The 13,583-nt window shown below is 44.4% G+C and overlaps 1 protein-coding gene across 4 annotated transcripts in view; it reads right to left on the bottom strand.

Annotated features, from left to right (window-relative positions):
- LOC143681212 (paired box protein Pax-2-like) overlaps positions 1–13,583 on the bottom strand; it is a 37,019-nt gene that overhangs the window by 16,893 nt on the left and 6,543 nt on the right. For 2 of the 4 annotated variants that reach the window (XM_077158026.1, XM_077158025.1), the window contains exons 2-3: positions 2,887–3,014; positions 554–681 (exon numbers count right to left, since the gene is read on the bottom strand). The exons of the other annotated variants lie outside the window; for them this stretch is intronic. In XM_077158026.1, the coding sequence (XP_077014141.1) occupies positions 554–641 (88 nt within the window). In that variant the 5' untranslated portion in view covers positions 642–681; positions 2,887–3,014. The remainder of the gene's footprint in view (positions 1–553; positions 682–2,886; positions 3,015–13,583) is intronic. 4 annotated transcript variants of the gene reach the window in all.

The following is a 13,583-nucleotide window of genomic DNA, read 5'->3' as shown; positions in this document are numbered from 1 at the left end:
TGCCCCTGCCTGGCTTGGAAAGCAAGCCTTGGTCTTCATGATTTCTGTGGAAAGCAGGAGAAGGGCCAGAACAATTGCGCTTATCAAATTCCACAGAACTGGGTGCCCTATCCTGAAACCCAATGCCACATCCACCCATCTGCCCAGAGGGAGAGGAAAGAAGAGCCCAGAGAAGTCTCGGAGACATGGGAACCTGTGGGCTGCACAGGCACCCTATGCTCCACTTTTGCCAGCCTGGCCTCTTTGCCCTCTGCCTTCTTCTATACAAGTCCTAACAAGAGGCTCAAAATTCTGGGTACCTCAGGGGAGGCAAGGAAAAGGGTAAAGGAATAAGCAAGAGGACAGAAAGAAAGAACCAACAACAGCTTCTCCTGGCCCCAAGACACCTTTCCCCACAGCCTTCCCCACATCTGCACACATCTCTTTGCAAAGCACCCTGGTTTTCCAAGTCTTGCTCTCCCTTCAGATATTATGGTGGGGATGCCCACTTATCACTGGGATGAGGTGGCCCCCACTGAAAACAATGCCTCCACCCTCCTGGAAGCCCCCTTACCAGTCACAATGGGGTGTGTCTGGGTGCCTGACACGTTGCTGCCCAGCTCAGGGGTTGGTAGATGCAGATAGACCTGACTTGACTTCATCAAGCCCAGGGATCAGGACTGGGAGGGAGTACTCATTCCTCTGGGAAGAGAGAGGAAAGCGACAGCTCTCTATTGATGCATACACAGAGAAAGGGCTCGGTATACAGATGGGGAGGAGGAACAGGAGAGCCCTCCCAGATGGGGTGGAGGAGACAGCCAGGCAGAGGAAGGGGAGCACAAGAGGGGCGGGCTTAGCATGTGCTGGACAGTCTGTCTTGTGGGGGTAGAGGGAGACCTGACTTTGTGGAGCTAGAGGTGTTGCCTTTATATCATCTGTGGTTAGACTAGAACCTTTAAATTTCTGTAGCATCTCCTGCCTAAGCAGCCTCCAGGGCAAAGTGTAGCAGTGGGGATCCCCCTGTTGAGAGGTGAAGGGTGTTTTAAAGGTCTCCTGGGCCAGGGTACCTTGGGGAGGAGAGCAAACCATGACACGATGACAGAGGTAGTAGCTGGAGGAAGGGGCTGGCAGGACCTCCAGCCTGACACTGCTGAGCCGGCTGATGGGGTGTGGGGGTGCCTCTTTTTTTTAAAACAAACAAAGACAGTCCCATGGGCCCCTTGCTCTCTGCCTGTGCACTGGGGTATGAAATTGGGGAGGGGGAGTCCACATGGCTAACAGAAGGGTGGGAGGGGGCCAGTCATTGACACTGAAAGAGTGTCCTGCCTGAAACACTCAGGTAATTGCCTTTTTACTGCAGCCAGCACCAAGCCAGACCCCAGAGCTGGGCAGATCAGGAGCCTTACACAAAGCAGGAAAAGTTGCTCTGATTAATATTATGTTAAATTAAAACTGATTTTCTGCTCTTTTGGGTCCAATTTTTCCCCCTTCCACTTCCTGGACCTCTCCACTCAGAAAGCCCCCTCCCCTCTTTAGCTGGATGGAATTGCCTCATCATTTCCAGTTCCTTCTCGTATTGATCTTCCTGTAGAAATCTATTTTGTAATTAGCTGCAAATTAGGCCTTCTACTGGGGGTGAAGCTGCTCCCTGATTTATCACCAGAGCAATTCGTTATGATCGGAAAGAAATTAAAATGAACTCAATTAGACTTCAGATTTGTTTTATGGGCCCTGCTCCGAGTTTCAGGGGGAAAATGACTCTGCTGGTGTTTAATAGTCTAATGAAAGTAAATAAAGGTTATTCATTGTAATATAGCCGGGGACTCAGGGAGGGTGCACCGAGCCGCCTGCCTCGGCCGGCTCCTCCTTTGTTGGTTTATGGCTCAGGGCACCTTAAAAAGACTTTTGATTTTTGTTTTATGAAGACAAACAGCTTATAGGATAAAAGGACAGGCGGGGACAAAGGCGAGTGACTGGGAGCTGTGGGAATCTTAGAGTGGGGCTGTGCTGTGAGGAGCCTGTGAAGCTGTGCTGGAGTGTGTGTATGTGTGTGTGTGCATGTGAGTGCATGAGCAAGCACAGCAGACCGTGTTGTGCTGTGGTTGTGGACCTGGCCTGGGCCTTGTGTGGAAGAGGAATGGGTGCATGGCTTTGTGCTGGACAGCGGGGACTGGGGGTTGTGTTGCGCTGTGTGTGTGAGGTGTGTGCTGGGCTGTGCGTTGAGCTGTGCATTGATCTGGTGATCTGGAGAGACACACCCCTCCTGGCTCCACCTGCCAGGTTCTCCTGGGAGTTCTGTAGGTAGGGTGTATGTTGGGGGCATCGGAGCAGCAAGCACCTGGTGGGGGGTTACACAGGTTTATGTGAGAAGTCGGGAGACGTGCTTCTGTACATTGTGTATGGTGCTAGTGAGGTGTCCTGGGCTATTCTGTGTCTGCAGGAACTGTGGGGCCTACAGGGGGGACTGTCAGCCTGCCCAGGGTCACACAGGATGACTGGATTGGGGGGGCAGGAGGCAGCCACAGGTGGGGTCTCTTCCTATGCTGGGCAAGAAATGCTCCACAAGCCTGCACAGACTTATATGGGATCCTGGGAGAGCATGGAGAAGAGACACAGCAAGGGGGCATTCCTGAGTACTGATCCATGCCAGATCCCTGGCATGGCAGAGATGGAAGGAACTTAGAGACCATTACACTCAAGCCCCTCACTCTGCAGATGGGGAAATGGAGGTCCCAAAAGGGGATAAGGTTTACTCACATATTCTCTCACACATTTAAATCTCATCATTCCTAACTATATATGCCACAGTGATTTTTCTTGACTATACCAGAAGTCCTTGTGAAAGGGTGTCCACACAGCACACACACGGCACACCTGCATGCAGTGCATATGATGCTGGGTCTGCACCTGGATGACTTGTGTGCAAGTTTTCAAGTGGCCTCGTTCTGCCCATGTCCACTTAGCTTCCCATCTTCTTCACCTCTGTGATCAGAAAGCCCCTTCTTTACCTGTTCCGATTTAATGTGCTCTGATGCCTGGAAAACATCAGGATAGGAAGGACACTCAAAGATGTGATCCAAAGATTCCAGTTGCTGCTGGGTGAAGGTGTCAGCTCGCAAGTGCTTCTGCAAACACTCCATGCTACTCTGGGAGTCTCCGCTGGGGACTGAGCCCTCGGACACATCTGGAGAATACGTAGATACTTAGGGTATCAGTGACAGGCCAGCAGAGACAGCAGGCTGAGGAGCTGGACACCTGGCTCTGGCCCCAGGGCTTTTCACTCTTGCTCAGTTGCCCAGCTCCCAGTTCTGCGGCTGGAAGGGCTGGCCCAGGAGGCTCAGAGAGCTGCCTCAGAGAGCCAGCTGAAGAAGCCAGACCTCTGAAGGGCCTGGGAAGAGAAAGCAAAGGGAAGTTGTCAAAGCATGGGATTCAGGGAAGGACTCAACAGAAGTGGAGCCAGAGCAGGCTCCGTGGGGCCATCTCCCAGTGGATGGGTAGCCAGGGGGAAGAGCTGGGTGTCTCGGACTGGTGTTATGGAACCTGTGGAGAATTGAACTTGGCTCCCAAGATGAACTTCAGTTCCACTGATTCAGAGGGTTGAAAATCATCAAATCTGTGAAGCTGAGTGTAACATGGAGATGGGGTGAAGTAATTAACTTCACCATGGAGGGAGGAGGGCCTCTGAGAGCAAAACTTAGGCATTCACTTGGACTGGCCCAGAATTGAGCCTGAGGCAGGAGGAAAGCTGGTGTTGTGGGAGCATTAAAACACCTTCTCGGCCAGAGACTGGAGATAGGGATTTTGTAAAGGCAACTTGTGTCCTGGCCACCCTTCTCCATTCCTGACCTGAACTCTGGCTCTGGCCTCTTCGTAGGCACTGCCCAGCTCCCTCTCCAGGCCCCCTCATATCTGGCCTTGAATCTGACACACTCCCTGCTTCTATACCCCTCTGGGTTACCACACAAGGCAGTCTCCAACTCCATCTTCCAAGGACCTGACTTATCCAATAGCCCTTGAACCCCCCTAGCAAACAAAAGTCCCCTCAGAATATGCAACCCAAGTTACACAACCCTCCATTTCTCCCAATGAACCTCCCATCCACGGGTAAATTCACCAAAATCTACAACACCTTACCCAAGCACCATTATGAATCATGTACCCTTCTTCCCACATAACACCCTAATAGGGAACCTAATTCTTCCAACTGCAATGCCATTCTCACTATCTAAGCCCCTATCAACCACATGTCAGAACACCTTGGAGGTATCTACCCGATGCACCACACAGGATTTCCCTTCAGCAATAAAGGCACAATAACTAGCACTTGTATCTCCTTTTTTTCTGCCAAGAGCAGGGACATAAAAGCATAAAAATCCTAAATTTAAAACAAAATGGAGATACTACCTTCTGTAAACCTATGCCCCACCCTGGTGTTTCCACTGAAAGGTTTTATGCACCACTATTTATGCACATCTTAACACATATAAATTCTGCCTTGCTACTGAAACCCACAACTTAACCCAAACTGATTTCCAACTAGTCACTGCAGCCACAAATGCCTCCTCCATCATCTTTTGGGAAAATAAAGGAGTGTCCAACAAGAATGATTCCACATTAACTCACTTACTCACTTTTCACCTGGAATGGTGTTTCTCAGCCTGTTTTCTAGCCCTTCTCATACCTTCCATCTCCATAGCCCCAAAAGATATCTCTTTCTCAGTACTGGTTACTTGCTCTCAAAGCCTCTGCACTCAGTGAGCTGCCCCTCTACTAATTCCTTTCTTAGCTGAATCCATCTCTGTGAGGATCAGTACTGGCATTGCGGGCATCACTGTGGTGACACCAGTATCCACCCAATTACCAGAAACTTATAAAAAACTTCAAAGCAACTGGACAATGTGGATGGCCAGGCCAATTCCATAGCACCAGTGGTCCTCCAAAACAAATGTGCACTAGACCTGTTCACCAAAGCACACAGAGAAACCTGTGCATTCTTGCAGGACATGTTGTTTTTTACCAATGAATCAGGCTGGTAATGAGAGGGAGCAGAAGCTCTCAGAAAACAAGCCAAAAGTCTAGCAGAACACTCCCCCAGTTTTCTCTATTCCTTGGAATCAATGGATTGTCCCCCTGATAACCCCTTTAATTCTCCTCCTTCTAGCAGTCCTTTTTCCCCCTTGCTTTATAAAACTCCTCACCAACCTTGTCACAAAAATATAAAAAACATTTCAGCCTCCAAGGAAATACAATTTTTGCTCTTATCCCACACTACCCCCATCAGCCCCAAAATTTCCCTCCTCAGGACAGCTACACCCCATCTCAGCAGGAAACAGTTTCAGAAAATTGACCATTGTCCCTATCTGCCATCACCAAAGAGACTGGAATGTTAGGCCTGGAGGACAGAAAAACCTTCCCCACTTCCTGAGACCACATCACCAAGTAGGATTGAAAATTATAGGTTCTCCCCTGCACCCACAAGCAGTTAGCTTACCCTGAAAACAATATAGAATCAAAACACATAGTTCTAAAACTGTTCTCCATGACCACACATGGTCAGCCCATCCTGAAAACAATGTCACATAGCAGAATAGAAACTTACCATTTGCCCACCAGTGCCAAGGTTTCCTAGTGCACATTTCCCACACCCAAGCCATAAAAACCCTGTCCCCTGCCACTGCAGTATGGTTGCTCCCTCTGAGTACTGCCCAGGCAGTTCTGTTTGTTCCTGAAATGAAATCTTTGCTTGAACTCCTTCATCCTCATTCATTCTTTGTGAGTTTGCCTTTCAACCCCACCATACAACATACAAACAACAACAACCACCAAAAAAATCTTTAAACCTAGTTCTCCATGAAATAATTTTATTAAGGTTTTGCTTGAAATTATGTTAAGTTTTATAGAGTCCTCAGTAAGAGTAAATGCAAAAATGAAACCACACTGCATTTTCTTTGGTGTTAAAAGGGAAAGAGGGAGGAAGGATCCAAGATGGCGTCTTAGTAAGGTACATGCGTCTTAGTTCCTCCGACTCCAAATCAACTAATAGGTGAACAGAAACAGTACAAAACAACTCCCGGGGCTACAGCAGGGAATGGACACACAGCGTAACCAAGTCTGGGCTGGCTAGTCTGACTGCGAAACTCAGCTGCGGTGAGTGAGATCCCCGAGCGGCGGGTGATTTCCCGAGCAGCCGCAGCTGCGGCGGTCCGAGCTAATCCCTCCCTCCTTCCGGGGCTGGCTGAGAGACTCGGAGAGACAAGCTTCCCAGCCAAGGCGGCCGGCGCCACACTTTTGCGGGCGGCTTCGAGTCCGCGACTACAAGTCTCGGATCAGAGGGCTATCCAAAGTCTGGGCTGGCAAGTCTGATTCCGAGTCTTGGCTGCGGCGAGACCCCCGAGCGGCCGCAGCTGCGGCGGTCCGAGCTAATCCCTCCCTCCTTCCGGGGCTGGCTGAGAGACTCGGAGAGACAAGCTTCCCAGCCAAGGCGGCCGGCGCCACACTTTTGCGGGCGGCTTCGAGTCCGCGACTACAAGTCTCGGATCAGAGGGCTATCCAAAGTCTGGGCTGGCAAGTCTGTTTGCGAGACTTGGCTGCGGCGAGACCCCCGAGTGGCCGCAGCTGCGGCGGTCCGAGCTAATCCCTCCCTCCTTCCGGGGCTGGCTGAGAGACTCGGAGAGACAAGCTTCCCAGCCAAGGCGGCCGGCGCCACACTTTTGCGGGCGGCTTCGAGTCCGCGACTACAAGTCTCGGATCAGAGGGCTATCCAAAGTCTGGGCTGGCAAGTCTGATTGCGAGACTTGGCTGCGGCGAGACCCCCGAGCAGCCGCAGCTGCGGCGGTCCGAGCTAATCCCTCCCTCCTTCCCGGGCCGGCTGAGAGTATCGGAGAAGTAAGTTTCCCAAGCCGAGGCAGGCGGCGCCCTTCTTTTGCGGGCGGCTTCGAGTCTCGGCTTTAAGTCCGCGGCTACGAGTCCCGGATCAGAGGGCTATCCAAAGTCTGGGCTGGCTAGACTGACTGCGAGACTCGGCTGCAGTGAGACCCCCGAGCGGCGTGCGATCTCCCGATCAGCGGCAGCTGCGGTGGTCCGAGCTACTCCCTCCCCCCTTTCCGGGCCGGCTGAGAGTATTGGAGAAGCAAGTTTCCCAAGCCGAGGCAGGTGGCACCCCTCTTTTGCGGGCGGCTTCGAGTCTCTGCTTCGAGTCCGCGGATACGAGTCTCAGATAGGAGGGCTATCCAAGCCGCGGAAGCCCCCCCCCCACGGGATGCTTCCTGGTCCGGTGGGGAATCCCCCAGGCCCGCTGCGGCCCGCAACCAGCCACAGGGTCCCCTCAAGCCGTGGCAGCTGATGCCCCCACCACGCGCGGCCCCTGAACCAACGGAGAGATTTGGATCCGAAATCCCCAGGCCACGGAGATCGGTGACTGGGGGAGACCCATTCCAAACACTTGAGACAAACGTGTGCCACGTGCGCCACGTACTGGGCAAGATAAGAAAAACAGATCCCAGAGATTTCACAGAAAAATCTTACAACCTTGCTGGGTCCAACACCCAGAGAAATCTGAATAAATACCCAGACGCCAGCAGCAGAAGATAACTGTCCACGCTCAAAAGATTGAGAATATGGCCCAGTCAAAGGAACAAACCAATAGCTCAAATGAGACACAAGAGCTGAGACAACTAATCCTGAATATACGAACAGAAATGGAAAACCTCTTCAAAAATGAAATCGATAAATTGAGGGAGGACATGAAGAGGACATGGGCTGAACATAAAGAAGAAATAGAAAAACTGAAAAAACAAATCGCAGAACTTATGGAAGTGAAGGATAAAGTAGCAAACAGAGAAAAAATAATGGATAGTTACAATGATAGATTTAAAGAGACAGAAGATAGAATTAGTGATTTGGAGGATGGAACATCTGAATTCCAAAAAGAAACAGAAACTATAGGGAAAAGAATGGAGAAATTTGAACAGGGTATCAGGGAACTCAAGGACAATATGAACCGCACAAATATACGTGTTGTGGGTGTCCCAGAAGGAGAAGAGAAGGGAAAAGGAGGAGAAAAACTGATGGAAGAAATTTTCACTGAAAATTTCCCAACTCTTATGAAAGACCTAAAATTACAGATCCAAGAAGTGCAGCGCACCCCAAAGAGATTAGACCCAAATAGGCGTTCTCCAAGACACTTACTAGTTAGAATGTCAGAGGTCAAAGAGAAAGAGAGGATCTTGAAAGCAGCAAGAGAAAAACAATCCATCACATACAAGGGAAACCCAATAAGACTATGTGTAGATTTCTCAGCAGAAACCATGGAAGCTAGAAGACAGTGGGATGATATATTTAAAATACTAAAAGAGAAAAACTGCCAACCAAGACTCCTATATCCAGCAAAATTATCCTTCAAAAATGAGGGAGAAATTAAAACATTCTCAGACAAAAAGTCACTGAAAGAATTCGTGACCAAGAGACCAGCTCTGCAAGAAATACTAAAGGGAGCATTAGAGTCAGATATAAAAAGACAGAAGAGAGAGATATGGAAAAGAGTGTAGAAAGAAGGAAAATCAGATATGATATATATAATACAAAAGGCAAAATGTTAGAGGAAAATATTATCCGAACAGTAATAACACTAAATGTCAATGGACTGAATTCCCCAATCAAAAGACATAGATTGGCAGAATGGATTAAAAAACAGGATCCTTCCATATGCTGTCTACAGGAAATACATCTTAGACCCAAAGATAAACATAGGCTGAAAGTGAAAGGTTGGGAAAAGATATTTCATGCAAATAACAACCAGAAAAGAGCAGGAGTGGCTATACTAATATCCAACAAATTAGACTTCAAATGTAAAGCAGTTAAAAGAGACAAAGAAGGACACTATATACTAATAAAAGGAACAATTAAACAAGAAGACATAACAATCATAAATATTTATGCACCGAACCAGAATGCCCCAAAATACGTGAGGAATACACTGCAAACACTGAAAAGGGAAATAGACTCATATACTATAATAGTTGGAGACTTCAGCTCACCACTCTCATCAAGGGACAGAACATCTAGACAGAAGATCAACAAAGAAATAGAGAATCTGAATATTACTATAAATGAACTAGACTTAATAGACATTTATAGGACATTACATCCCACAACAGCAGGATACACCTTTTTCTCAAGTGCTCATGGATCATTCTCAAAAATAGACCATATGCTGGGTCACAAAGCAAGTCTTAACAAATTTAAAAAGATTGAAATCTTACACAACACTTTCTCGGACCATAAAGGAATGATGTTGGAAATCAATAATAGGCAGAGTGCCAGAAAATTCACAAATACGTGGAGGCTCAACAACACACTCCTAAACAACGAGTGGGTCAAAGAAGAAATTGCTAGAGAAATTAGCAAATACCTCGAGGCGAATGAAAATGAAAACACAACATATCAAAACTTATGGGACGCAGCAAAGGCAGTGCTAAGAGGGAAATTTATTGCTCTAAATGCCTATATCAGAAAAGAAGAAAAGGCAAAAATTCAGGAATTAACTATCCATTTGGAAGAACTGGAGAAAGAACAGCAAGCTAACCCCAAAGCAAGCAAAAGGAAAGAAATAACAAAGATTAGAGCACAAATAAATGAAATTGAAAACATGAAAACAATAGAGAAAATCAATAAGGCCAGAAGTTGGTTCTATGAGAAAATCAATAAGATTGATGGGCCCTTAGCAAGATTGACAAAAAGAAGAAGAGAGAGGATGCAAATAAATAAGATCAGAAATGGAAGAGGAGACATAACTACTGACCTCACAGAAATAAAGGAGGTAATAACAGGATACTATGAACAACTTTACGCTAATAAATACAACAATTTAGAGGAAATGGACGGGTTCCTGGAAAGACATGAACAACCAACTTTGACTCAAGAAGAGATAGATGATCTCAACAAACCAATCACAAGTAAAGAAATCGAAGCAGTCATTCAAAAGCTTCCTAAAAAGAAAAGTCCAGGACCAGACGGCTTCACATGTGAATTCTATCAAACATTCCAGAAAGAATTAGTACCAACTCTCCTCAAACTCTTCAAAAAAATCGAAGTGGAGGGAAAACTACCTAACTCATTCTATGAAGCCAACATTACCCTCATACCAAAACCAGGCAAAGATATTACAAGAAAAGAAAACTACAGGCCGATCTCTCTAATGAATATTGATGCAAAAATCCTCAATAAAATTCTAGCAAATCGTATCCAACAACACATTAAAAGAATTATTCATCATGACCAAGTAGGATTCATCCCAGGTATGCAAGGATGGTTCAACATAAGAAAATCAATTAATGTAATACACCATATCAACAAATTAAAGCAGAAAAATCACATGATCATCTCAATTGATGCAGAGAAGGCATTTGACAAGATTCAACAACCTTTCCTGTTGAAAACACTTCAAAGGATAGGAATACAAGGGAACTTCCTTAAAATGATAGAGGGAATATATGAAAAACCCACAGCTAATATCATCCTTAATGGGGAAAAATTGAAAACGTTCCCCCTAAGATCAGGAACTAGACAAGGATGTCCACTATCACCACTTTTATTCAACATTGTGTTGGAGGTTCTAGCCAGAGCAATTAGACAAGAAAAAGAAATACAAGGCATCAAAATTGGAAAGGAAGAAGTAAAACTATCACTGTTTGCAGACGATATGATACTATACGTCGAAAACCCGGAAAAATCCACAACAAAACTACTAGAGCTAATAAATGAGTACAGCAGTGTAGCAGGTTACAAGATCAACATTCAAAAATCTGTAGCATTTCTATACACTAGCAATGAACAAGCGGAGGGGGAAATCAAGAAACGAATCCCATTTACAATTGCAACTAAAAGAATAAAATACCTAGGAATAAATTTAACTAAAGAGACAAAAGAACTATACAAAGAAAACTACAAAAAACTGCTAAAAGAAATCACAGAAGACCTAAACAGATGGAAGGGCATACCATGTTCATGGATTGGAAGACTAAATATAGTTAAGATGTCAATCCTACCTAAATTGATTTACAGATTCAATGCAATACCAATCAAAATCCCAACAACTTATTTTTCAGAAATAGAAAAACCAATAAGCAAATTTATCTGGAAGGGCAGGGTGCCCCAAATTGCTAAAAACATCTTGAGGAAAAAAAACGAAGCTGGAGGTCTTGCGCTGCCAGACTTTAAGGCATATTATGAAGCCACAGTGGTCAAAACAGCATGGTATTGGCATAAAGATAGATATATCGACCAATGGAATCGAATAGAGTGCTCAGATATAGACCCTCTCATCTATGGTCATTTGATCTTTGAGAAGGGAGTCAAGCCAACTCACCTGGGACAGAACAGTCTCTTCAATAAATGGTGCCTAGAGAACTGGATATCCATATGCAAAAGAATGAAAGAAGACCCATATCTCACACCCTATACAAAAGTTAACTCAAAATGGATCAAAGATCTAAACATTAGGTCTAAGACCATAGAACAGTTAGAGGAAAATGTAGGGAGATATCTTATGAATCTTACAATTGGAGGCGGTTTTATGGACCTTACACCTAAAGCAAGAGCACTGAAGAAGGAAATAAATAAATGGGAACTCCTCAAAATTAAACACTTTTGTGCATCAAAGAACTTCATCAAGAAAGTAGAAAGACAGCCTACACAATGGGAATCAATATTTGGAAAAGGCATATCAGATAAAGGTCTAGTATCCAGAATTTATAATGAGATTGTTCAACTCAACAACAAAAAGACAGCCAACCCAATTACAAAATGGGAAAAAGACTTGAATAGACACCTCTCAGAGGAGGAAATACAAATGGCCAAAAGGCACATGAAGAGATGCTCAATGTCCCTGGCCATTAGAGAAATGCAAATCAAAACCACAATGAGATATCATCTCACACCCACCAGAATGGCCATTATCAACAAAACAGAAAATGACAAGTGCTGGAGAGGATGCGGAGAAAGAGGCACACTTATCCACTGTTGGTGGGAATGTCAAATGGTGCAACCACTGTGGAAAGCAGTTTGGCGGTTCCTCAAAAAGCTGAATATAGAATTGCCATACGATCCAGCAATACCATTGCTGGGAATCTACTCAAAGGAATTAAGGGCAAAAACTCAAACAGACATTTGCACACCAATGTTTATAGCAGCGTTATTTACAATTGCAAAGAGATGGAAACAGCCAAAATGTCCATCAACAGACGAGTGGCTAAACAAACTGTGGTATATACATACGATGGAATATTATGCAGCGTTAAGACAGGATAAACTTATGAAGCATGTAATAACATGGATGGACCTAGAAAACATTATGCTGAGTGAGTCTAGCCAAAAGCTAAAAGACAAATACTGTATGGTCCCAATGATGTGAATCGACACTCGAGAATAAACTTGGAATATGTCATTGGCAACAGAGTTCAGCAGGAGTTAGAAACAGGGTAAGATAATGGGTAATCGGAGCTGATGGAATACAGACGGTGCAATAGGACTAGATACAAAAACCCAAAAATGGACAGTACAATAATACCTAATTGTAAAGTAATCATGTTAAAATACTGAACGAAGCTGCATCCGAGCTATAGGTTTTTGTTTTGTTTTGTTTTGTTTGTTTTGTTCTTATTATTATTACTTTTATTTTTTTTCTCTATATTAACATTCTATATCTTTTTCTGTTATAATGCTAGTTCTTCTAAACCGATGCAAATGTACTAAGAAACGATGATCATGCATCTATGTGATGATGTTAAGAATTACTGATTGCATATGTAGAATGCTATGACGTCTAAAAAAAAAAAAATGGTCAGCACAATACTGCCTAATTGTAATGTAATTATCTTGGAACGCTGAATGAAGCTGCATCTGATCTATAGTTTTTTTTTTGTTTGTTTTGTTTTGTTTTTCTCTTATATATTTTTGTACTTTTTATTTTTATTTGTGTTTTCTCTCTGTGTTATCACTTTATTTCTTTTTCTGTTGTAGTGCTATTTCTTTCTCTAAATCGATGCATATGTACTGAGAAATGATGACCATACACCTATGTGATGATATTAAGAATTACTGATTGCATATGTAGAATGGATTGATTTCTATTGTTGTGTTAGTTAATTTTTTTAATTAATAAAAAAAAAATAAAAAATAAAAAATAAAAAAAAAAGGGAAAGAGACATTTTTCCACTTCTCTTTTCTTAAAGCATTTCCTAAAGAAAACAAATTTGTAATTGCAAATCCTTTTCCTGTCTCTTTGAAATGTATTTAAGTAAGGTCCATAAACCTCTTACCAATTTTACAATCCAGGCAATGTCTTTTTAACAGCCTGGGCACCATGTCTTTGAAATGTAAAATTCAAGGAGACTAGAGCACTCCCATCTCCATGAATGTGAGAGTTTAGCCAAGGTCTTGGCTACAAGTTGTAACTATCCACTTGCCTTAGAGACAAAAAGTTTTATTTTTCATTTGGATCAAGACAATTAACTAGCACAGCTGGCCAATCCAATTAGGTGAATTCAGGATAACCATATGTATCAAACATTGCTGTAAAGTCCTCTTATTTGAGGAAAAGTTATCTT

Source organism: Tamandua tetradactyla, chromosome 4 (genome assembly GCF_023851605.1).
Source record: "Tamandua tetradactyla isolate mTamTet1 chromosome 4, mTamTet1.pri, whole genome shotgun sequence".
Taxonomy (NCBI): Eukaryota; Metazoa; Chordata; class Mammalia; order Pilosa; family Myrmecophagidae; genus Tamandua; species Tamandua tetradactyla.
This window is presented reverse-complemented; position numbering and strand designations above follow the sequence as displayed.